The sequence below is a fragment of the Staurois parvus genome, unplaced genomic scaffold (assembly GCF_062004578.1).
Source record: "Staurois parvus isolate SC_StPar_1 unplaced genomic scaffold, SC_StPar_1.0 ptg000124l, whole genome shotgun sequence".
Lineage (NCBI taxonomy): Eukaryota > Metazoa > Chordata > Amphibia > Anura > Ranidae > Staurois > Staurois parvus.
Genome location: NW_028317920.1, coordinates 2,329,755 through 2,356,947, shown reverse-complemented (window position 1 = coordinate 2,356,947; position 27,193 = coordinate 2,329,755). Strand labels below are relative to the sequence as shown.

Here is a 27,193-nt window from a genome sequence, read left to right as displayed (position 1 = left end):
ACAAAAAAAGAATTAGAAAGCAAGACTAGAATACAATAGAATAGAAAATAAAGGAATAGAAACAAATAGAATAGAAAATAGTAAAACAGAACAAAATATAATAGAAAATACAAAATTACAATAGAAAAAAAAGGAATAGAACAGAAAATAATAGAATAGAAAATAATGTAATAGAATAAAAATGAATAGAGTAACACGGAACAGAAAAGAATAGAAAAAAAGAATAGAATAAAATAAAATGGAAAAGAATAGAACATAAAATAAAAGAAATAGAATACAATCGAATAGAATATAGCCACCTTCCAAAATTTGAATTTCCAAAATAATAGAATTAAACAGAATATAAAAAATAGAATAAAACAGAACAGAATAGAACATAATATAAAATAAAAGTGTAACGGAACCAACCCCAGACTGCGCTTGGGTACTTCCGTTAGACTACTGCTTCCCTGTCCAAACACCGACAACAGACACCACGGCAGACCATACAAGAATAGAATAAAACAGAATAGAATATAACAAATAGAGTAAAATAGAGTAAACAGAATAAAATAGAATAGAATATAAAATCAAAGAATAGAAGAAATAGAATAAAAATAAAGGAATAGAATAAAAACATAATCAAATAGATTAGAATAGAAGATAATAGAAAAATAACCAATAGAATAGAATAGAATAAAATAGAAAGAATATAGAGTCTTCCAAAATTTGAATTTCAAATAGAATAGATTCGAATTTAAATAGAATAGAAAAGAACAGAATAGAAAAAAAAACATTAGAATAAAATAGAAAGAATTTAACTGTCTTCTGGAATTTGAATTTCGAATAGAATAAATTCAAATTCAATACTTTTCGATTTGGTCAAATTGAATTCAATTTAACTAAATTCAGAAAATTCTAAATGAGGTCGAAAATAAATAAAACGAAACCAATTCTGAAAATGAATTTAACAAATTTAACTAAACGAACTTATTTGAATAACGAATCAAACCAAAAGGAATGTCTTCATTCTGCACGTCTAACATAAACTACGTAGAGTGGAACAGAAGATCTGCAACAAACAATGAGCAGGCAGGCTTCTGTTGCAGACAAGACATGCGATGTCTCTTCTGCAATAAAATACACTTCCCTGCCTGCATGTTGTCTTCTCTGCGCATGCACAGCTCAGCCTACAGCACTGGGACCATTTCTGTCATCTCGTGCAGGCCAATCAAGACGGCCAAAGCCTGGCACACGAGAAAATACTGGTGCCGGTGAGGGACCATTGGGAAAGGGAGTATTAACCCCTTTAGTTCTGCTTTAATAGTCCTGTAATCCATTTTTCATGAAATTGTTTCTTACCAGGGGCGGACTGACCATTTGGAAACTCGGGCACTGCCCGAGGGCCTGGGGTCAGTAGGGGGCCCCATGAGATGCCCCTGGTACCTTTTTCATAGGCTTTTTTGAGTTTGGGCAAGGACACAGGGGCCCCATGATCCCCTATTGCCCGGGGGCCCCATAAGTTGTCAGTCCGCCCCTGCTCCATAGTCCAGGGGCAGACTGACCATTTGGAAACTCAGGCCTGGGGTCAGTAGGGGGCCCCATGAGATGCCCCTGGTACCTTTTTCATAGGCTTTTTTTAATTTAGGCAAGGACACAGGGGCCCCATGATCCCCTATTGGTCGGGTGCCCCATGAGTTATCAGTCCGCCCCTGTTTCTTACTGTGTTTTTCTGTCTTCTTTTAACATCCTGTGAGCTCTTGAACCCTCTCCTATTCGCCCTCACTTCCATTTCTTTTAGAATATATCCCAGGGCTTGAAAAAGCCGCTCGCCAAATGCGAGCTGCGAGCTGTGAGCACAGATGAAGCATGGAGCGACTGCACCTGCGCTCCAAGCCTCATTGTGAAGCCGAGTTCCGGTTTACAACTTCCAGTTTCTGGCTTCTGCGGCACCGCCGCCGAGGGGACAGGTGCAGGACAGGTCCGCTCTCCTCCGCTGAGAGGAGACACCCTCTCCACCGCCGCAGGGGACTCGGGGGAACAGTAAGTACTGTATACATGTCATCACTATAATGGAGTACAGGGGAGCTGGGATATACATACTGTATACAGTTTTATATTTTGGACTATTTATTCTAAAGAAAAATGTAATTTCATAAGCTTTAAGGGGGCATGGTTGGGGGCGGGCCAGGGTGTGGTTGGGGGTGGACCTGGGCAAGGTTGGGTGGGGCAGCTGGTGGAGAGTAAGTTTTGTGACCGGCTAGTAGGTCTGGACTCGAAATTTTAACCCCTGCTATCCCATAGTCCATCTCGAGAGTGAGCAAGAGAGGGTGACTACATTCATACAGTGGGACCATGGAGAATGAACGTAGTCACCCCCTAACAGGAAGTCAGATCACAGCAGCAGAAAAAAAAGGAATCTGGAGATTTGAGGCTGAAGACAATAGAAAGGACTTTTTGAGTTAAGAATACAAACTGGAATAGATTTTTTTTTTTTAACCAGAGTTTAGCGTCACTTTTAAACCCTAGAAGATGACATTCTACATTGTATGTAATGAGAGGAAACTCTTCCTTGCATGTCTTTGTCAGTGGGGACAGATTTCCTCTCATTTCAAATTGTTCAGAGTAGATCAAAGGCTGCCTGGGGCCTGTTTCAAAAATGCCTTTAAAAGGTTAGAATTATTATTTTTTTCTAATTATTATTTTTAGTAATGATGTATGAATGGGAACAAAAAAACAAGCATGCTGAAATGTTCTCAAATGTGCCTGCAAAAGTGACAATGCTCTTTAAAATACAGGACATGTGCACTTTCTTAAATTACCATTAGGTGGCGCCATATACCAATAAACCAAGAATTTTTTTTTGAAGTTTGGTTGAAAAAAAAATAAATTAATCCGCTACTTAGTATGTTGATTAAGGACACATTGTAGCTGTTGATTCCAATATAAAAGCAATTGCCCGCATATTTATAAATGTCTGTAATTAATAACCTGTCCATTTAAAATACAGAAAGAACAGAAATCCCAACTCAGCTAATTTTACTGGTGGAATTATTTCACAGGCATAAATTCTGTTGCCATGGCAGCTGATATTAGCAAAGAAGAAGATGTGAAAAGAGTGGTGGACGCGATTGTGGCTAATTGGGGGAGAATTGACATTGCGTGTAATAACGCGGGAATTAACATGAATTCGGCGAGCGAAGATACCACCCTGGAGGAATGGGACAAAACGTTTAACGTGAACCTGCGTGGCCTCTTCATATGTTGTCAGGTGTGTTCTCTGGAGCTTATTAAGACATGTTACAGAAGAGCTGCGAGGTCCAATTAGAAGGTTTCCATTACTTTTATTACTTTTATTTTGTATAATTCGTTTTATCTATTTTTATTTTTTATTCTTTTTTTGTTGTTGGTCGCCCAATAAGGAAAATCTGGCAACCGCTCAGGTCAATTTATAACTAGCAAATTGAAAAGGTGCATATATGAAAGGCAAACACCCCCCCCCCCCTCCACATACACACACATGCACACAGAAAAAATAGAACATTTTCCAAAACATTCTCTAGTTAGTCAGCGCACAAAGGCCTATTTGACTATTTCTGCATTTTAGGGGAAAAGTAGAGGTTACTCTTACTGGCGTCTGCAAATATATGTAAACTGTATTGCTGCGTAAAGTCACCTAACTAAAGTCCCTTACTCTAAACCAGTTGTCCTAAACCAGGGTTTTGTGGAACCCTGGGGTTCCTCCAGAGATTGCCAGGGGTTCCCTGAGCTGTGGCTGATTGACCTCCCATTTGATGGTGCTTGCATATTTCTGGGTCCAAAGCTACTTGGCAAAGTCAGTGGCATTCTCAATCAGGGTTCCATAGAACCCTAAGGTTCCTCCAGAGATTGCCAGGGGTTCATTGAGCTATGGTTGACTGACCTTCCATTTGACGATGCCTGCATAGTTCTGGGTCCAAAGCTACTTGGCAAAGTCAGTGGCATTCTCAATCAGGGTTCCTCCAGAGATTGCCAGGGGTTCCTTGAGCTGTGGCTGATTATCCTCCCATTTGAGGGTGCTTGCATATTTCTGGGTCCAAAGCTACTTGGCAAAGTCAGTGGCATTCTCAATCAGGGTTCCATAGAACCCTAAGGTTCCTCCAGAGATTGCCAGGGGTTCATTGAGCTATGGTTGACTGACCTTCCATTTGATGTTGCTTGCATAGTTCTGGGTCCAAAGCTACTTGGCAAAGTCAGTGGCATTCTCAATCAGGGTTCCTCCAGAGATTGCCAGGGGTTCCTTGAGCTGTGGCTGATTGACCTTCCATTTGATGATGCCTGCATAGTTCTGGGTCCAAAGCCATCTGGCAAAGTCAGTGGCATTCTCAATCAGGGTTCCATAGAACCCTTGGGTTCCTCCAGAGATTGACAGGGGTTCATTGAGCTATGGTTGACTGACCTTCCATTTGATGATGCCTGTATAGTTCTGCGTCCAAAGCCACTTGACAAAGTCAGTAGCATTCTCAATCAGGGTTCCTCCAGAGATTTCCAGGGGTTCCTTGAACTATGGCTGACTGACCTTCCATTTGATGATGCCTGCATAGTTCTGCATCCAAAGCCACTTGGCAAAGCCAGTGGCATTCTCAATCTGGGTTCCTCCAGAGATTGCCAGGGGTTCCTTGAGCTGTGGCTGACTGACCTTCCATTTGATGATGCCTGCATAGTTCTGGGTCCAAAGCCACTTGGCAAAGTCAGTGGCATTCTCAGTCAGGGTTCCATAGAACCCTAGGGTTCCTCCAGAGATTGCCAGGGGTTCCTTGAGCTGTGGCTGACTGACCTTCCATTTGATGATGCCTGCATAGTTCTGGGTCCAAAGCCACTTGGCAAAGTCAGTGGCATTCTCAATCAGAGTTCCATGGAACCTTAAGGTTTCTCCAGAGGTTGCTATGGGTTTCTTGAGCTGTGTCTGATTGACTTCCAATTGTATGGTGCCTGCATAACCACTTGGCAAAGCCAACAGCACAACACCAATGATCTTTTGGCTAATTGTAATGGTGGCTTTCTAATCAGCACTTAAAGGGTTTTTTCTTCCTACTGACCACCACTGTAAGGGTTTTATTCTTCCTACAGACCACTACTGTAAGGGTTTTATTCTTCCTACAGACCACCACTGTAAAAGGCATTTTCCTTTTGCCCCCAGATGAATTGATTTCAGAAGAGGTCCCCTGAGACCTGAGGATTGTTTTAGGGGTTCTGGGGTGAGAAGGTTGAGAGAGGCTGCTCTAAACTATCTGCATTTGGAACCTGGGGTATATCTATAGAAATGAAGAAATTGAATTCAGATAAATTTACAGAGGTAGCCTATTAAAGAAAAACTGAATTTTGGAAGCTGTCACAAAGGACAAAGGACTAGTCACCTGTATTGCTTGTGGTTTTCTCTCCAGTTAACCTTTCCCCGTTACTGACTTCCCATGCCTTATTCTGTGTTTATGTGGAGGCAGCCATTTTGGTAGAGGCATTATTATTAATATTACTATTATTTACTTCATACAAAAAAATAATAAAAGCAAATATAATATTTTTGCATGTTTTTACAAATAAAAATAGAAATGATACTTATTAATATTATTTTTTATTTATTGTGACTTTAGTCTGTAAAACTTGCAACCACACAGATTCACAAACGTAAAACATACACTCACCGGCCACTGTATTAGGTAAAACCTGTTCAATAGCTTGGTAACACAAATTGCTAATCAGCCAATCACATGGCAGCAACTCAATGCATTTAGGAAGATGTAGTGAAGACGACTTGCTGAAGTTAAAACCGAGCATCAGAATGGGGAAGAAAGGGGATTTAAGTGACTTTGAACGTGGCATGGTTGTTGGTGCCAGATGGGCTGGTCTGAGTATTTCAAAAGCTGCTGATCTACAGGGATTTTCACGCAGTCATTTCTAGGGCTTACAGAGAATGGTCCAAAAACAGAAAACATATAGTGAGCAGATTGATTTTAGAGGTCAGAGGAGAATGGGCAGACTGGTTGCCTTCAGATGGTAGGGTCAGAATTTGGCGTAAACAACATGAAAGCATGGATCCATCCTACCTTGTATCAATGGTTCAGGCTGGTGGTGGTGGTGTAAAGGTGTGGGGGAGATTTTCTTGGCACTAGCAAGGTGATGCTAATAAAGTGAGTGTATAATATTTGAACATGTTATACAATAATAATAATAGTAATAATTTTTTTTATTTGTTTATTTATTTAAAAAATAATAAAAGCAAATATCTAATATTTTCACAAGGTATAATAATAATAATAATAATAACAATTATTATTATTATTATTTACTTAATTAAAAAAATAATACAATTCAACAAAAAAAAGGAGTATATAAACCACTTCATTAAAAAAATATGCCGGTATGAATGCATTATAATCACAGCATAGACAGTCCATTTTCCATTTGATACATAATAACAAGCCAGTCTATGAGTCTACGCGTTTCATGCAAAACAGGTCCACTTCTTCAGGACCCCACAGTGTACTGGCACCCGTAGTTTTTTCTGAAATGGTGACTTTAGCTCTTGACAGGCATAACATATATCACTTAAAACCAGAAATAAAGTGAACTGCCCCCCCCCATTTCAATCAAACAAACAGACCTATGAATGTTTCCCAAGTCTTGTATACAGAAACTGTCACAAGGGATCTAATACCACGGGACAAACCTCATGCAGCATGGCAACACATGTGGCCATGCGGTGGCTCCATCCATACTAAGGAATTGTCTGCCTTCAATGAGCCGCAAAGGATTCTGGGAATGGCGCTGGTCACAACCAAGGTTTGACAAGAGTTTCCAATGCAGCGAGAAATACTAGTTTGTTTTCTTCAAGCATCTACTGCTGGGCATAACTGGCACGATGAATAATGAATAATTTGCTAAGAGGCTTGAGTTAATTAATGCGGTACTGATAACTGAACCCTTAAGTGTTATCGGGTGGGGTCCACTTTGAAAAAGCCACACATCTGAAGTATTAATGGTCTAATTCATTGCCTCTCCAACGCTAAGTAAATTAATACTTTAACTACACTTTGAAGTGTGGCCTTTCTGTGCCGTTGCCTAATCATTAATTAGGATTAACAACTGAAACTGCTAATTAATTTGAAGATTTCGTTTTTTTTTCTCTCTTTCGTTGATAAATATATAGTGCAGGATTGGCTGCCACTGATTTCAAAGGAATATGTGCGCTTCTCATAAGCTAAATTGCAATTAGCACTTGCTGCTGTTCATTTATTTTTAGAAGGGAACTCCAAAAAAGAATGATTTCAGATTACTCACTTCTAAAAATTTTGGTTTGGCTGCAGGACCGGGGCCTTGCTTTGGACAGTGAGAGAAGCTTGAGTGTGACATCGTATTCTGCAAATACAGCAAAACGTTAAATGTGAACTCTAGACAAAAATGGAAAAATGAATAGCTATTAAAAGATCAAAAAAAGCTTTTGATTTCTCCTGCAGTATTTTTGTTCAGCCACTAGATGTCCTCAGTCTAATGGCCAGGGACCTTCAGTCCTCTTCCTCTGAGGTCAGGTCATCTTGGACCCACCCCAGCATGTGATTGGGCATTGATAGGAGAAGCAGCTCATCTCTCTTTAACTCTGCTTTCTCCCCCTATCATCATGCTTCATGTAAGCACATGAGCTGATTGGCTCCCTGTGCTGCTTCTACCTTTCACAACTGAGCCCTGCTGTACAGGAACTGCAGAAAGCTAATACCTGGTTAAATTCAGATGCATATAATGCTTTCATTAAAAATGATATTTAATGATGGATTACCAATTATTGAGATGCATTTATTGTCAATAGTTCAGCTTTAGGAAGTAGATGTAAACTCTAACTGACTGACAGAACTGTGCATCACAAACAATTGCCTTTTTAATTTTTTTTTATCACAGGTACTTATATAGCGCCGTAAATTTACACATCACTTTACTGATATATTGTACATTCACATCAGTCCCTGCCCTCAAGGAGCGTACAATCTAAGGTCCCTAACTCACATTCATACATACACACACTAGGGACAATTACCACTTGCCTACAGGACACTTTTACCCCCTTCCTGCCCAGGCCAATTTTCAGCTTTCAGTGCTGTCGCACTTTGAATGACAATTGCGCGCGGTCATGCAACACTGTACCCATATTAAATTGTTATCATTTTTTTCACACAAATAGAGCTTTCTTTTGGTGGTATTTAGTCGCCACTGGGTGTTTTGTTTTTTGCACTATAAAAAAAAGCAAAAAATTTGAAAAAAAAAAGTTTTTCTTTTATAAAATTTTGCAAACAGGTAATTTTTCTCCTTCACTGATGTGCATTGACGGGGTTGCACTGATAGGCAGCACTGATGGACACTGATAGGCAGCACTGATGGGCAATGATGAGGTGGCATGGATAGGCAGCACTGATGGGCACTGATAGGCTGCACTGATGATATGGCACTTATGAGGCGGCACTGTGGGCATTGATGAGGAGTCACTGATGCTGCTGCAATGATATGCAGCAATGATGGGCGGCACTGATGGGTGGCACTGACTGATGGGACTAACTGACGGCACCAGGGGCGGACTGACCATTCGAACACTCGGGCACTGCCCGAGGGCCCAGGGTCAGTAGGGGGCCCCATGAGATTCCCCTGGTATGTTTCATTGGCTTTTTCATAGGCTTTTTTGGGTGTGGGCGAGGACACGGGGGCCCCATGATCCCCTATTGCTCGGAGGCCCCATGAGTTGTCAGTCCGCCCCTGGACGGCACTGACTGGCAGCACTGCTGGGCACTGATGGGTGCAACTACTGGGCAGCATTGATGGGTGGCACTGCTGGGCAGCTTTGCAGGGCACTGATGGGAGCAACTACTGGGCAGCACTGCAGGGCATGGATGATAAGTGCCAATCTACTGTGTGACAGCTGCCGGTTATCGGCAGTACTTTCCTCATGAAGAGACAGCGTGAGGAAAGTGCTGCTGATAACCGGCAACTGTAATGCCAAAAAATACGTCGGACTGTCTACTTTGCAAAAAAGGGTCATTTGGGGGATATCTGTACTGTTCTGACATTCTTGGACCTCAAGAATTAGATTGACCGTCAGTACTTCAGGATTGATCAATTTTCAGATCTATACCATAGTTTGTGAACTCTATAACTTTCCTACAGACTAAATAATACATCCTAATTTGGGTTATTTTCACCAAAGACATGTAGCAGAATACATCTCGGCCTAAATTTATGAAGAACAATTATTTATTTGCACACTTTTATAACAGAAACAAAGAAAAACGTGTTTTTTGTTTTTCTAAATTTTTGGTCTTTTTTTGTTAATTTAGCAAAAAATAAAAACGCCGGCGGTGATTAAATATCACCAAAACAAAGCTGTAGTTGTGTGAAGAAAATGATAAAATTTTAGTTTGGGTACAATGTTGCATGACAGCGCAATTGTCATTCAAAGTGTGAGAGCGCTGAAACCTGAAAATTGGCCTGGGCAGGAAGGGGTAAAAGTGCCCGGTATTGAAGTGGTTAATACAACTGAGAAAGTTACAAAGGCTGAAAAACAGGCAAAAATACCATCGTTAGTAAACACTGGAGGTTGCTCAGTCGGCAGGGGTGATGTTCAGAGAGCACTTTGGGGTTGATTTACTAAAACTGGTGAGTGGTAAATCTGGTGCAGCTCTGCACAGAAACCAATCAGCTTCCAGGTTTTTTTTGTCAAAGCTTAATTGAACAAGCTGAAGTTAGAAGCTGATTGGCTACCATGTGCAGCTGTTCCTGATTTTGCACTCTTCAATTTTAGTAAATCAACCCCTTTACATTTTCTCAATGAATGCAAAGGGTTCTCTGATTAGACGAAATGGAGATCTTGAAGTCACCGCTTCGTCTCTTCACCTTATCCATTCAGAGAATGCTTTGCATGCCAAGCGAATGACATACTCTTGTTCACTAAGTAGCAGGGCAGCCTCTTGGCACAGGACCCAGAAGCTACTGCCGACCACTGTAGTATCAGTGCCTACTAAAGTGATTTCCAGCTTCCACAGGGATGGGTCTAGCTGGACCAATGTAACTATGCAAAAATAGCCATACTTGTGTAGTACCCTCCTAGTTAGCTAGGGGGAGCTAGAGTCCTGATTGTTAGAAAGGAGGGTTGAGTAGCAGCTTGGGTGCAATAGTCAGATGCAAAGAGGTCAAACTGCGGTCAGGACTGAGAGGCACTGCAGGCCAGGCCCTCCGGAATTTCCTCCTGGTCTAGAGTTTTGGAGAAAGCTCTAGAAGCACTGGGTGGATCTAGGGAGTGGCTGGCTTGTACTCTTAAGGGATCCTGGCCATTCCCCAACAGTAGGCATGGAAAGGGGCCAGGACAGCCCTTCAAAGTGATTGGCCTGCTCAGCTGGCCTGATGGCAATAGCCTAGGAGGGGGCCCAGAGGGACACACAAAGTCAGCCCTTGAGCTGTTTTTTTTTGTTGAGGGGTTAACAACTTGGATGGGGTCTAAGGGTATATGGGATGCCCAAGGAACTGCGACTTGAGGACAAACTTCTCAGCAAACTGTATACTGTTCAAAAATGTGGATCAGGAAAATAGCACTGTCTCTTTAAGGAGCACTGAAGTCCCCTTGATGTACCTCCTCAGACCCCAAATGAATCCTCCTCTTCACCAGGCTGCACTGAGGGTATTTCTGGGCAAGGGATTCCAAGAGCTAACAATTAAGTGGTCCCAGATGAGAACTAGTTGGGTCTAGCTGCTTTCAGGCCTTAAGCTGGGCTGGCTCCTTCCCTGCTGCACAGGATGTCCTCCCAAAGAGACCATGGGCAGTTTAGATCCTCCTTTCCAGTATCTCGCCTGTAGGTAGGCTCCTCTTCCTGGGGCCCCCTCTCAGGTTCCACAGTCCAGCCTCCTCTCAGTTCGTCTTCCTCCCGACTTCAGCAAATACAAACCTTGGTGTACAGGCTCTGCCACATTTAAGGGTTACCCTTACCCAACATGCCCAGCCTCTTGCCTGGGGATTGGCCACGTTCCCCTAAAAATGCAAATCTGGGCCTCCTTCCCTCCTCCGTCCCTCTTCCAGGAAGTTCTCACAGTTTTTGGAAGGGTGGGAAGGCTTCAGAAGTCCTGACCTGTAGAGCCTCCCAGCCTGTCCTGAGGTGAAGTCATTCTACCTCACTCCCAGGCTGCTACCCAGCCTCTAACTACATAACAAAGCCTGTCACTAGAGGGCGCGACACCATTTATCTACAAAATGCGATCTTGCTTTACATGTTACAGATTTGTTTGTAAAGAGAGTTTGTAAAGAGTTTGTAAACTCTCCCAATCAACATTAAAGTGATCGTTAACCCCAACATATACCCAGTGAAGTGACTGGCCTCAGGTGAAACACAGAGGGGAAACAAATCCTCCTACATAAGTTGTACTTGTTTATCTATAGCCATCTTCCCCCAACATTCTTTACACAGGTTCTCTCAGCTCTGAAAAGCAGGGGGCGGGGAGCTGAAATAACATCAGTGAGGAAATCTCTGAGAGCTGATTGAAGGGACCCCCCCCCTTTCACACAGCACACAGGAACAGAGCTAAGGCTGTCAATCTACTGGAGGTCCTTCCCCCGTCACCATTTTTCTCTTGGTGTCAGAAAATATTTTCAGAGGAATGAGGCAGTGGACAGAAATGACAAGTGTACACTATAGAGGGATATGCTTTGTTCATATTTCAAGTCTGGGTATACAACCACATTAGCCATTGTTAATCCTTAAGCCGCTAGCATTAGTAAAGGTATATGAAGGTATATTATATTTATTTGTTTTAAGTTGTATTTTTGTTTTGTACATTTCTTACGTTTCATTTGCTTCCTGGTTTCTGGCCTTGTCCAAAATGATATCATACATCCCAGGAGTCTTCATGGGGAGGATGGGCTTTTTCAGCTAAGCACACCCTCCTGCATATATGCCTGAGCTAAGGGCAGATGGATTCCAGGAAATAAATACTACATGAATCACCTGCCCTTACTCAAGATGACCACGGCTAGAAATGCTAGAAGGGGTATTTTTCAAGGTGATTTCTCAATAAATGGAGACATGAGTGGATGGGAGAGTTTACTTTGACACTGAAAAATGAATTAAATACCATTTTCAGTCCGTGGTGCTCAGATACAATTAAGTTCGGCTTTAAGCACTGGATTTATTTTGTGATTTTGGAAAAATGAACATACTCTTTTATTCCTTTCCATTTATGATTATGTCAGTCTAAGTGCTCCGAAATCTCACTTTCACGTTTTGCCTCTATAGGCTGCAGGCCGTGTAATGCTGAGTCAAGGCTACGGGAAGATAATTAACACCGCGTCCATGGCAAGTTTAATAGGTGAGTGATGAGAGCTGACAGGTGGGATTTAACATTGGTTGTTTAATTAGTAATCATGCCATCTGATTTAATTAAGAATTCAGAAAGTAGTAAATCACTGACACTTTATATCAGGTCAAAAGATATATTACCAAACAGTTTGGCCTTCTTAACCCGACACTGAGTGACGCACCTGTATGACTGTCAGAAGAGGAAGGCTCTTATTAATAGTATGACTCATTTACATACATTTACATGAATTAAAGGAGAACTCCATTCACAATAAAAATTGATGAATTATATGCACTTTTTTTTTGTAAGCTGCATCTGTACAAACACATCGATGATTTTAGTTTACAGATAAGATCTGCATTGCTGGGGGTCATCTACATCTGCGTATGGAACCGTTTGTGGTGTGTTGGAGATGCATTGTGTGCAATGGCTAGTTTTGGTGTACAGAATCCATAGAAGCAAAGAAGTGCTGTTCAAGAAAGGGCTTATTTCCTTCTTTGATTTGAATTTGGAGCTGAACTCCAGGCAGTAACACCACTTCATGCATAAAAAAAAAAATCAAATGTGTTGTAGCATATCCGAATTTGTTACATAGTTAGTCTGGCTGAAAAAAGGCAAAAGTCCATCCAGTTCAACCAAAAAAAAAAAGTTATAATCCTACACCCACAGTCAGGGGCGGACTGACAACTCATGGGACCCCCGGGCAATAGGGGATCATGGGGCCCCCTGTGTCCTTGCCCAAACTCAAAAAAGCCTAAAAAAAGGTACCAGAGGCATCACATGGGGCCCCCTACTGACCCCGGGCCCTCGGGCAGTGCCCGAGTTTCCAAATGATCAGTCCACCCCTGCCCACAGTTGATCCAGAGGAAGGCAAAAAAACTCAGCAAAGCACAATCCAATTTGCTTCTGCTGGGGAAAAAATTCCTTCCCGATCCCCCGAGAGGCAATCTGATATTCCCTGGATCAACTTTACATATAAATTAATAAACCTATAAGTTTACATAGTTAGTTTGGCTGAAAAAAGACAAAAGTCCATCCAGTTCAACCAAAAAAAAAAAGTTATAATCCTATACCCACAGTTGATCCAGAGGAAGGCAAAAAAAAACCCAGCAAAGCATGATCCAATTTGCTCCTGCAGGGAAAAAATTCCTTCCTGATCCCCCAATAGGTAATCGGATATTCCCTGGATCAACGTTACCTATAAATGTTAATATCCAGTTATATTCTGGGTATCTAGGAAAGAATCCAGGACTTTTTTGAAGCAATCCACAGAGCTGGCCAGAATCAACTCTTGAGGGAGTCTATTCCACATTTTCACAGCTCTCACTGTGAAGAAACCTTTCCGTGTTTGGAAATTGGAATTCATAAGAACTACATGTACTCTGGGCAGCACAGTGGTTTAGTGGTTAGCACATCTGCCGTGCAGTAAATGGGTCATGGGTTCAATTCCTAACCATGGCACCTCCTGCTTGGAGTTGGTATGTTCTCCCTGTGCTTGTGTGGGTTTCCTCCCACACTCCAAAGACATGCTGGTAGGTTAATTGGCTCCTGTCTAAATTGTCCTAGTTTCATCCCTGGCCATGTGGGATCTCCTGCATGGTGGGGGTTGGGGAAAGACCTGGCAACCTACCCTGTAAAATAATTGCTAAGAGAATTCATGAACAAAGCTGCTTACAAGTGACAGTCCATGCAATTGCCAAGGGTCAGATACAACTGGATAGATAGACATGTAATCCCCTGTATTTAGGGTGCCACCTCTGCCATCCCTTTAAACCCGAACACATATTAATTACACAGGTTCTGCATAAAACGCGGAAAAAACATAAAAAATGCACTACATGCTTTTCTGCAGCATTTCCATTGAAGTCTATAGAACCAAAAACTTGACTTTTTGTGTTAAAAAAAGTCCCTGACCCTTTCCAGAAAACACAGAGATGTGAACCTGTTTCATAGGAAATCATGTTAAATGGACAATAGTGCGTTTCTGCAAAACGCTGCGGAAAATGCTTAGGTGTGAACAGGGGCGGACTGACAACTCATGGGGCCCCCGGGCAATAGGGGATCATGGGGCCCCTGTGTCCTTGCCAAAACTCAAAAAAGCCTATGAAAAAGGTACCAGGGGCATCTCATGGGGCCCCCTACTGACCCCGGGCTCTCGGGCAGTGCCCGAGTTTCCAAACGATCAGTCCGCCCCTGGGTGTGAACCTAGGGTAAGTGCCTTATCTGCATTAACCCCTTGGTGCCAGCGCTTCCCGGCCCTTTAAGGGTTTCAGAAGCCAGGAGGCGGGGCGGTGTTTTAGGGTCATGTGACCGCAATGATTCGCCGTCACGGTGATCACATGATCGGGAAAGGTCCCGATCGAAAGAGGAGATCGGGACCTCTCTGTGAGTACCGGACATGTGTGCTGGGAGCTCGCAGGGCACGCACTCTCAGCACATATATTTTGCTTAATTGCACGCAAATGTGCAGCCGCTTGCCGTCAAGGCCACACATTTGCGCCAAGAGGTTAAATTAGCCTCAGAACCTGTGTAAATAATATGTGTTCGGGTTTAAAGGCATGAGGTGGCAACCTTACCTGTATTGCATAACTAAAACTGGGCAAGGGTTGGTCAGCACTAGAAGCCAGGCAGGTTCTGCTGCTGCGCATTGGGTTTGACATGGAACATTCTGACAGAATAAGCGGGGACATGGAACATTCTACAATTTAGCAGTGTGTTGCTCTTTTATTGTCCAATCACCAGGCTGGGGGAATGTTTGTGACTCTGTGCTGTGCTACTACAGTGTAGGTCAGAGATCCAGTTATGGAATCTGGAAGGGGTAGTTGGATCACCTATGTAGCCAGGTGCTGGGCAATATGGAGACGGAGACATTGTTCTTTATTATTCTGTCCCTATACTGAGATACTGATGTTCTGCTGCACCATTCTCCTCCGGCCAGCAGGGGGAGAGCTAAAGCCAAGCAAGCACATAGACGTCTATGTGGAGCACTAAGAATCTTGGAAGTTGTAGTTTGAGATGGCAGCCATATAATGGCTAGAGTGACCAGCGGTGTCAAACTGGCAGCCCTCCAGCTGTTGCAAAACTGCAAGTCCCATCACGCCTCTGCCTTTGGGAGTCATGCTTGTAACTGTCAGTCTTGCAATGCCTCATGGGACTTGTAGTTTGGCAACAGTTGGAGGGCTGCCAGTTTGACACCTGTGCGCTAGACTATAATGGTTATACTATATATCCCAATATACAATGTGTAGTAGGAGGAGTGGAGAGATGATTTTTTTTTATTAAACTGCCTAGGAAAGTGCTTCTTCTCAGCACCAATTAAGTAAGAGAGAGACCACCTCTGTGTGAATACTTTCCTGCTAGCTGGAGACCATACCAACAGAGATCTGAGCCTAAAACTGGAAGTAAGGACCCCTGGGGGCAGTACAGCTCTGTCCACATCACAGCACCTGCACTGCTACCACAGAAAGACAGGGAGCATCCACTCACCCTCTGCTTCCCACTGCTGATCACCAGAGGCTTTCAGGGAGAGACCAAGGGGGCCCCCCTTCTATAGCAAAAGGTCACCAAAGCATCCTTGGGGACTGGTGAGAGAGCTATTTGCCCATTACTGATACTGCTAGCAGGCCCTGAGCCACTCAGAGTAGGAGACTTAGTGTACCCAATCCATACTGCTTCCCTACTAATGAAACTTTACTGCATCTGAACCATATCTACCTTTCACCTGTATACCGTACCTATACTGTACCTGTACTGCATGCTGGTTAACTGGGACTGTTGTTAAATGCACTGATGTGCTTAAAGGGCCCCAACAATAGCCCTCAGGGGAACATCTCAAAGGACTGCCGCTCCCATAATAATTAGGTTGCAAGCCCCCATGCTCCCCTGCCCCCCCCCCCCCACTACCTGTGCAGTGCATATCTGGCAGTATAATTCCAGTGCTCGATAGATTAAACTTTACTACTGTTTACTGCTTCACATGAGGTGACCTTGCTACTGTTTATGCTGATGCCAAATGATGACGTGGATGCAGGGGCGGACTGACAACTCATGAGTCTCCCGGGCAATAGGGGATCATGGGGCCACTGCATCCTTGCCCACACTCAAAGCACACCCAAAAAAGCCTATAAAAAAGGTACCAGGGGCATTAAATGGGGCCCCCTACTGACCCCGGGCCCTCAGGCAGTGCCCGAGTGCTCCAATGGTCAATCCGACCCTGCGTGGATGCCAAACATCATCTTATGGTTGGTCCTTACTATTAACCACTTTGTATACTAAATTGTGTTATTACCATTGTTAATCCATTTTAAGCTTGCCTAGTTACCAACCAAATTGGGTGTCAATATATTAAAGTGTTACTAAACCCAAAACCCTGCATCCACTATATCTGGTCCCCCGCAGTACACAGAACATGGAAATGAAATTATTTTAGTAAATATAAACTGCTAAATACCTTTTCTCATCAGCAGTATATAGCAGTCTTGTGACTTCTATCAGTGTCTAACAGAGCACTGGTTAAAGCTTCTGGAGGAGTTTTTATTTTGCTCTAGGAGGATGCAGGACACCTGGCCTCTGTCTGGACAGTGCTGATTGGCCCTGTGCTGATCACACGCACTCTCCAAGAAAATTAAAACCTCTCTAGCAATAAACTGAGCATGTGCAGAGTGTCTCCACATGATATGTCTTATCAGGAGACAAGAGGGAGAAACTGGAAGAAGGGGAGGATCAGAGAAGACAGCATCAAACTGCATTTTTAAACAATGCAGAGAATTAACCCCTTAGGTTCCACAGTGAGTATAACAAGCATGCTTTACTGCATATACAGACTGGTTTTACTGTTGTGGGTTTAGTAACACTTTAGGTTTGCCTTTACTACCTGGTCTAGTGCCTTTTTTTTATATAGCACTACTAAGTATTACTTTCAGTGATTTCCTATGATATTGCATGTTTGTACACATGGTGTGTTAGAAGGGCTGAGATTCTTGAGAAGCTCGAGCAAAGAAAAGAGAACCCATCCTTTCCAGTGGCTCCTACAGGGGCAGCACTACACTTGTTTTTGAATTGTGTTCTTTCTTGCTTGCCTGGAGTTCAGCTTTAAAGGATAAAATGTCAGAGTGTCAGGGAACGCAGAGAACGAGATACAAATGGAGAAACAGAAAAAGGGCGCACCGACCTAGTGCATTATCGTTTAAAATAATTTATTAAAGAAACAAAAATAGGTATCATACTCACAATGGACATAATAACACAGGCATGTCAAACTGAACAAGGTGTATGATCCAAACAACATCTGAGTCCATACAATGGAACCCTGGATGACCAACTGGGTAACGCGTTTCGAGGACACAACCTCTTCCTCAGAGCCCAGGGTTCATCCAGGGTTCCATCGTATGGACTCAGATGTTGTTTCTTTAATAAATTATTTTAAACGATAATGCACTAGGTCGGTGCACCCTTTTTCTGTTTCTCCATTTGTATCCAGTGTATTCGGACCACCCCGGTCTGTTGAGGGCAGCAAGCAGTGCATATTCCAGAAAATTCCAGAACATTCCTATTGGGTCTACTGAGTCCTTTCCTAGTGCAGGAGAAAAGTGTTTGTTGTGTTGGAACGCAGAGAATGAGTAGTGGATGGAAGGATGTCTCTCACACACAACCATGGAGTGTCAGCTCTTCTCTAGAGCTGCTAAGGGCACTTATGTTGTCCTGCAGACAGTAGAGCAAAGTCCTCAGGGTTGGACCAAGCAGTGATAGTCTTATGTGGTCATTGCCAAACCTTAGCATGAAATTGCAGGCTGTAGGACAGATTTTGTGGGAGGAAAACATAGGGGGACGAGCTGAAAGTCAGGGCTAAAGGCAGGCAGCAAGCAGAAGCTGAAAACAGTTCAAGCCATAGGCCACCTTTACAGCTGTGCATTTTAAGTGCGTGTTAGGTGAGGTGCATGATAAAAAAAATCCTGCCTGCTGCATCTTTGATACGCTTTCATGAACACTCCTGTTATATAGACCTTAGTGGTAATACATCTAAAATGCAATGTAGCTAAAAACACATCACTCAGATGTGAACCAGCCCTGGGTAACAGATCCAAAACCACAAAAACATAGAAACAAGTAGTAACACATTCCCAGGATCAGGCAATGACTGAACATTCCAAACTCAATTTAAGCACTCCTGATTGAGGCCAGGTGTGTGACAAAACCACAGTGTTGAACACCATCCAGTAGATGGCGGATTTGAGCGCGTGGATACAGCAAGTCTAAGCATTCCACACAAATGCAGGAGAGGAGAGGGAAACACTGCCCACAATCTGTGAAGACGGACAATAGCCATCTTGTATTTATACTGTCTGTCTGTTTTTTAAGAGACTCTAAGGCACAGGTGTCAAACACAAGGCCGAATCCGACCCTCCAGGCCATTTCAGGTGGCCCTTGCACCTCTCCTGCAGGTACCCCCCTGTCTCCACCCCCACCTTGTCTCAGCAGTCAGCAGCAGAGAGGAGAATAGAACTCCTCTGCCAAATCCTGCACCTCAGTGTAGCTGCAGCACCCCCTCATCTCTCCATCCCCTGGTCTCAGCATTCAGCAGACTCTGGTAACGGACTCCTCCTCTGGTCCTCCTCCAGACCCTGCACTTTCTGCTTTCCAGCTCTGCCCAAAAGAGGGAGCATGATGATGTTAGGGAGGGTTTGGGATTCTTGACATCTGATGTAATGGGGGTGGGGTGTTCTGGACATCTAGTCTTACAGATACAACCGACCCTTTGAGGGCAACCATAATCCTGATACGAATAACACAAAAAACAGCGCAAAAATTAAATAAAAAATAATCACAAATAAATAAATGTCCGTGCAAAAAAAAAAAAATATATATAATATTTCAAACATAAGTCCTTATTCCCAATTCCCAAAAGGATTTTCAAGACAATGTTCCAAAATGTGCTTCCACCTAATCACCACGTGACAAATAATATTGACCGCACTCACCAGATGGAGGTGAGTAATAAGCCTCATAGGATATAAGGGATCCTATAGCCCCTCAGGAGGAACTCAAATCGCCTTCTTCACCCTGCTTAGATACAGCAATCGACTCCGCTCTACTTCTCCATGGAATCCTCAATAATGTGCAAGGAAAGAAAGGCTACATAGTGTAATACTGCCACTCAATACCATATAAATCCATAGAATAAGGAAACTCACATGTTTCAATGAAATAACAGGCCTTGTTTAATAGCCTCAAAGGCTTCAAAGGAACAAGATTCCAAATTGTAAATATAGGGATCTCACGCTTTAAGAATCACTGTAGAGGATGACCAGCTTTCCACCTCTAAGATGGCCTCTTGAACCGCAAAAGTCGGCGTGCGTTCCAAATACCGGAAGTGACGTTGGCCAAGATGACGGCGGACCGGACGTGCGAGAAAAGCGTTTCGCCCCACCCACAGGGCGTTCTCAAGACTCAAGAGAAGTAGAGCGGAGTCGATTGCTATATCTAAGCAGGGTGAAGAAGGCGATTTGAGTTCCTCCTGAGGGGCTATAGGATCCCTTATATCCTATGAGGCCTATTACTCACCTCCATCTGGTGAGTGCGGTCAATATTATTTGTCACGTGGTGATTAGGTGGAAGCACATTTTGGAACATTTTCTTGAAAATCCTTTTGGGAATTGGGAATAAGGACTTATGTTTGAAATATTATATATATATTTTTTTTTTTTTTTGCACGGACATTTATTTATTTGTGATTATTTTTTATTTAATTTTTGCGCTGTTTTTTGTGTTATTCATTATTGGTGGTTTTCACTGGTGCACAGCTGCATAATTGTATACTTTCTTTGATTGGCGCTGGGATTTTTTAGTTTATAATCCTGATACGGCCCGCCATGAAATGGAGTTTGACACCCCTGCTCTAAGGGGATGGGGACAAACTGCTGCATGAATGAGGTGCACATACCTGCAGCAAACTCACACATTTTCCTGTCCTGGCTGAATTTCAGGCAATTACTGATAGTGCCAAAAGTTTCCCTGTGCCTTCCAACCTCATGACCGTTCCTGTTGGCTATTGAGGCTTTCCATCACAGTGATGGGCCAACCTGAATTGTGGACGAGGGGCCTAGCGGCAAGCTTGTAGGCAAAACTTCCATTTCCGGGGACCACTAACAGACCTCATGCCCTAATCCTTACACTCCCTGAGGGTGCATAGAACACGTACAGTGAAACATTCCGTCAACGTGACCAAATCATGACACTTTACCCCACATTCATCCAGCTGTGCCAGTTCAGATAGAATAGGCCAAAAACAGGGAAGGGTTCAATCCAATAGATTTTCATAACTTTACTCTTGTGGCAGAAAAGAGCTCACTTCCCTGGTGGGGGTTGTAGTACCTGTCCCTAGTGGCCAAAATAGGAATCGTGCTAACAACTCCACATCCCCGGCCTTTAGCTGTGACAGGAAGCTTTGGGAGGCAGCTGCAGGTATAGGTGTCTTTGCCTTGTTATATTTAATAAAAGAGAGAGAGAAGCAGCGCCACCTAAGCGCAGCAATATAAGCAAATTATTTTTTCCACAAAATTGGCAACTCACAATAGTAGTAGTCAAATGAGCTATTGTCAAAGTGGTGTCAACCGCTGTGCAACTCTTGGCTGGTCCCACAGCAGGCAAGTCTCCAAAGCACTGTCCTTGGTTGTGCTGGTGGTCTTCGCCTTGTTACTTGCAATGAAATTAAATAAAAAAAAAGTTCAGAGTATTCAGAATACTTGGAATAAACCCAAGGCCGGTGCTTCCACTAGGCTAACTAGGTGGCCACCACCTAGGAGTACCTGGGTGCAGCGCAGGCCAGCACTCTCTCTGTTTGGGATGCTGCCATATCATGACTGATCCTCCAGCTGAGGGGAGGGGCAGCAGAAGGGAGGAAGAAAGGACAGAAGAAGATGCTGGGTGATGCTCCTTTCAGTGTTACTCTCAGACTCTGTCCCTTACTGCACACTGGCTGGTGGCTGCTGATCACTGTGGAGTTCCAGCTCTTCTCTTCCCATTCATCAGCGGAGGCGGAGCTGCGCCTGCAGAGGAAGGTAATGTCTGACTTTGATGCCTTGTATCTGTATAAGTGTGACTCAGCTGGCCATCCATCACATGTGCAATGTGTCAGTGAGTGATGACATCATCACGATCCCAAAGCCTGCTCTTCTAGTGTCTGCTGGGCCTGCTGATCTGTGTCAGTGTTGGTGGTGATGTATTGTGTCGGATCTGTCACTGTGTGGGATCGCTCAGTTCAGGTGTTCTCTGTGTGTGGGGGCTGGGGTGCCTGCTGTCACAGCGTTTTATCTCCCCCCATTTCCTGCGGAATTCCAGCCTGGGATCTGTCAGAGTGTGGATCCATCATCCTCCACTCACTGCAACTGTCACCCTGCCACTGCCAGCCACAGATACAGTCCGTCCGTGACACTGATTTTGTCTTTAATATTGGTGCTGGTGGTATCTTATGGCACTTATTTTTGCAAATTAAAATAAATTAAGCAGTTTCATGTTTTGGTGATTTATTATTTTCTACAGTTTTATATTTCTTTAATGTATTTTTTGTTCTGGGGGGGGGGCGCAAGTAGCTGGTCTTGCCTCGGGTGCAAAATAGTCTAGCACCAGCCCTGATTAAACCACAAATCCTTAGACTAGGCATTGCAATCATCAAGAGTAATGAAACACCTCTTGCTGCTCCTCTCACGATTGGGGAAATCTACAAATGACATACAAACAAGAAGAGCGCACACTAAGTAGAGTTAAAGGCTTTCATGTGAAAATCAAATGCAAATTGGTCACTCACAGAATTAAAATAGAAAAAGCATGTACCAGGGGCGGACTGACCATTTGGAAACTCGGGCACTGCCCTAGGGCCGGGGGTCAGTAGGGGGCCCCATGAGATGCCCCTGGTACCTTTTTCATAGGCTTTTTTGAGTTTGGGCAAGGACACAGGGGCCCCATGATCCCCTATTGCCCGGGGGCCCCATGAGTCGTCAGTCCGCCCCTGGCATGTACGCAACACTCCCGGCATGAACGCCTCTCTGTATTCACACTTGTAGTCCTGGATAGCAGTGCTGTTGGAAGGAGGAATCTCCTGGAGGACGTCACAGGTGGGTGGAGCAGTAGGCGTTGCTACGCGAGGAGGGTGACCTCCCTATTCTCCTGTATAAAGCATTCACAGTATTCTCTCTAGGTAGACTTGACAAAGAAGGAGGTCCTTCAAAATGTGTAACCACTCCCACTTCTCCGCCCGCATCTGACGTCATCCAGGAGATTCCCTGCAACACACGGTGCATGTGTACAGAGCTCTCATTCAGCTACAGCTATTCCTCCATCTGACAGCACTGCTATCCCGGACTACACGTGTGAATACAGAGAGGCCCCCACACTGGGAGTGTTGAGTACGTGCTTTTATATTTTAATTTTACGAGTGGCCAATTTGCATGTGATTTTAACATTAAAGCTTTTATTATTATTATTATTATTATTATACAGGATTTATATATTATTATTATACAGGATTTATATAGCGCCAACAGTTTGCTCAGCGCTTTACAATATAATGGGAGACAATACAGCAACAATACGGTTCAATACAAGAGGGATGCAACTGTGGGGGATGGACTGGTAGGAATAGTAGAAGATTCCATTATTAGCTGAGGGCAGGATAGGCTTACCTGAAGAGAGAGAGGTTTTCAGAGATCACCTAAAAGTGGGCAGAGTAGGCAATAGTCTGATAAATTGGGGTAGAGAGTTCCAGAGGATGGGGGAAGCTCTGGAGAAGTCCTGGAGATGAGCATGGCAGGAGGAGATGAGGGAGCTAGAGAGCAGGAGGAGTGGAGAGGATGGAGAGGATGGTTTGGGTGATATTTGGAGACAAGATCAGTGATGTAATTTGGGGCAGAGTTATATGTTATTGTTAATGTTTTGAATTTTATCCGTAGGGCAATGGGAAGCCAGTGGAGGGATTGGCAGAGAGGGGTGGAGGACACTGAGTGGAGGCCAGTGGAGGGATTGGCAGATACAAAACGGTTGGTAAGGTGGATGAGTCTGGTAGCAGCATTCATGATAGACTGAAGAGGGGATAGCCTGCGATGAGGTCGGCCAATGAGGAGGGAGTTACAATAGTCAAGGTGAGAGATAACCAGAGAGTGAATAAGTTGCTTTTATCTCTACTACACTTAGTGTGCGCTCTTCTTGTTTGTTTCTTTCATCTTCTTGCTTGCAGCAGTAAGCTACCCTTCCCCATGGGTCCCTTTAAAACTGATGAACTGCTCAGTCCTCTGCGGTCACGTCACATCATACATCTGCCCATTTTCATGAGACAATCTTTGCCGGCGATGGTTGGGCACACAGACACTGGCACTTTAAGTGAGAATTATGTGCAATATTTGTCTAGTAACTCTGAGCCCGTCTCTCCAGACTGGAATGCCAGTTGTTAAACCTCTTTACGGTCGCCAACAGGTGCCTGAACCAGGGGCTGCTGTATCAGCAGCGAGCGCGCGCCAGCCAATAAACCATCGTAACATATGGTGAAAAGTCCCGACCGCTGAGCTAATCTGGAAGGCAGTTACTTTCTGGTGATCCGAGGACCACGGAACAAAAATTGATCAATTACACAAATTAAGCCGAGCCCTTCAGGAATTTATTTTATTGGTCTGGACATCTGTTTCAGCATTGTCCATATCCAAAAATCAAACAGCGCTCCGGGCTGCCAAGTTAGGGGGAAGAAAATCGAGTAGCAATAAAACGACAACACAAAACCACTAAGTTAATATTACATCCATCTGCTGAATGTTATATAAATATGCAGTCCTTTTTTTATTTTTCCTTGGGAATACCATTTATTTTTACAGTGCCCAGTGTGACATTCTGAGCTGTTCGGAGCCGTTTATTGCGCAGCCACTATAAATGTTTCTTCAGAAATGCATTTATAATTGCCTTACGAGTCCTTGGTTAAGTGTCCTCGCCACCTGTCCTATTTTGTAATTAAAAACTGGATTTTTTTTTTCTTTCCTCTTTTCTTTTTTTTTTTCACCTCCTTTCGATTTTAAATACACGGGACAAAGACTGTAAAATAAGCGGCGGTGACAATATTTTTTACAAAACCGTATGTAAATGATTTAAGATGGAACGATGGTGGATTTATAAATGGAAATAATTATGTGGTTTTCAGAGCGAGCGAAATAAAACATTAACTTAAACAGATCGGCTATTCAAATAAGTCGAACTTGTGGCTTAAAGGGCCTCAATACCCCAAAACGAAAAAAAAAGTTTTTATGCACTCTGGAGTGGCTGCCTGTAATTTGGGATAAACAAAATTTTGAGTTTTAATTTAGCTGAAATTTCCGTGAAAATTGGGAAACTTTTGCAAACTTTTTCCATTTTTGGAAATGCATTGGAGGTAATGGTAAAGGTGGTTTTTAAGGGTGCAAGGGACTTTAACCACTTGAGCTCAGGTAGCATTTACCTCCTCCCCCTTTTTCCGACCAGAGCATTTTTTTGCTATTCAGTACTGCGCTACTTTAACTGGAAATGGCATGGTCATGCAACACTGTACCCAAATGAAATGTATCTTTTTTTCACACAAATTGAGATTTCTTTTGGTGGTATTTGTTCATCACTGGGGTTTTTTTATTTTTTATTATATAAACGAAAAAAAGAACAAACATTTGGGAAACAACATTTTTATTTTCTGCTAAAAACATATCCAAAAAAAATCATTAAATTTAGGCCAAATTGTATTCTGCTTCATGTCTTTTGTGTCCGTTTATGAACCAGCAATAAATGATCGCTGCTCAGTTCTCCTGTGAATGCCTTTTATGAAGCAGTTCTCCGAACGAAGGGAGAACGGTCTCCAAACGCTGGAGAACGGTCTACAAACGGTGGAAAACGTCTGATTTTACTATAATCTCGCGAGATTACAGTAAAAGATCAGTTTTCTAAGCAGAGGTAAATTATCGCTGCTTAGTTTGCGGTCCCTCTGATTCTCCAGCTCTGGGCTGGAGAATCTGGAGGGAGAAAACAGATCTCCAGCGAAGGGCTGAACATGTTCTCTGCTGATCTCCTGAGTGTCCTAAACTGTGAATAACCAGAGAATAGCTGTGATACTCTGAATCGCAGCTATTCTCTGTGTCATAAACGGACACCTACTGTATTTTCCGGCGTATAAGACGACCCCCTACTTTTCCTGTTAAAATTACTATTCCTCCCACTGATACCAATAATGGGACACTATTCCTCCCACTGATACCAATGATGGGGCACTATTCCTCCCACTGATACCAATGATGGGGCACTATGCCTCCCACTGACACCAATGATGGAGCGCTATTCCTCCCACTGATACCAATGATGGGGTGCTAATCCTCCCACTGACACCAATGATGGGGCACTATTCCTCCCACTGATACCAATGATGGGACACTATTCCTCCCACTGACACCAATGATGGGGCACTATTCCTCCCACTGACACCAATGATGGTGCCCCATCATTAGTGTCAGTGTGTGAGGAATAGTGTCCCATCATTAGTGTCAGTGGGAGGAATAGTGGCCAATCATTGGTGTCAGTGGGAGGAATAGTGGCCAATCATTGGTGTCAGTGGGAAGAATCGTGCCCCATCATTGGTGTCAGTGGGAGGAATAGTGTCCCATCATTGGTGTCAGTGGGAGGAATAGCACCCCATCATTGGTGTCAGTGGGAGGAATAGCACCCCATCATTGGTGTCAGTGGGAGGAATAGCGCCCCATCATTGGTATCAGTGGCAGAAATAGTGCCCCATCATTGGTATCAGTGGCAGGAAAAGTGCCCCATCATTGGTATCAGTGGGGGGAATAGTGCCCCATCATTGGTATCAGTGGGGGGAATAGTGCCCCATCATTGGTATCAGTGGGAGGAATAGTGCCCCATCATTGGTGTCAGTGGGGGCAATAGTGCCCCATCATTGGTGTCAGTGGGGGGTGGAATAGTGCCCCATCATTGGTGTCAGTTGGGGGAGGAATAGTGCCCCATCATTGGTGTCAGTGGGGGGAGGAATAGTGCCCCATCATTGGTGTCAGTGGGGGGGGAGAAATAGTGCCCCATCGTTGGTGTCAGTGGGGAGGAGGAATAGTGCCTCATCGTTGGTGTCAGTGGTGGGGGGGGGAATAGTGCCAATAGTGTTCCAGCATGGTGCTGCTGCACACTCCTCGCCAGTGATTGGCCGCCTGTGTGCCTTTCCTGAGCTACAGTTCTGGCATCCAAATCACGGGTGAGGAGGCGGAGCCGAGCGGCTGCGTGGACATTGAGTGGCCGGACAGAATGAAGGAGCAGTTGCGCTTCCTGGACCGGATCGTTGTGGGACCGGGACTGGTGCCAGGTAAGAAACAGCAGCCCCCTGCCCGCCCCTGTACTTAGTGTCTCCTCCGTTGGAAGGGGGGGGGGCGGCACTGCACCGCCCCCTGAAAAAGTGCCGCCCTGACACCGGCTTGCCGTATACCGGTGTATAAGACGACCCCCGACTTTTCAGAAGATTTTCATGGGTTAAAAAGTCGTCTTATACGCTGGAAAATACGGTATGTTAGAGAAAAAAAATCACAATAATCCTGGGTTCACACTGTTGCGGTGCAAAATTTGCACTGTTTTCTGTGCGATTTTCGCACCGCATCAGAATCGCATCCCGTTCACATGAACCATTGCGGGTGTGTATTTTAAGTTAACGACACCCCAAAATCAGTTCGTAAAACACGGTGCGATGTGCAGAATTGGATCGCATAGGTATGAACATGCATGCGATCTGATTGAAGTGCAGACCAAATAAAGGGTCCTGCACCTTCTTGATGCGAATGCGGTGCGATTTGAGCCATAAAAAATG

General features: G+C 43.8%; 1 protein-coding gene across 1 annotated transcript in view; it reads left to right on the top strand.

Moving 5' to 3' along the window:
* LOC149467071 (uncharacterized) overlaps positions 1-27,193 on the top strand; it is a 112,480-nt gene that overhangs the window by 32,057 nt on the left and 53,230 nt on the right. Inside the window, exons 6-7 of the mRNA XM_089672266.1 lie at positions 3,042-3,250; positions 12,276-12,348. Of these exons, the coding sequence (XP_089528392.1) occupies positions 3,042-3,250; positions 12,276-12,348 (282 nt within the window). The remainder of the gene's footprint in view (positions 1-3,041; positions 3,251-12,275; positions 12,349-27,193) is intronic.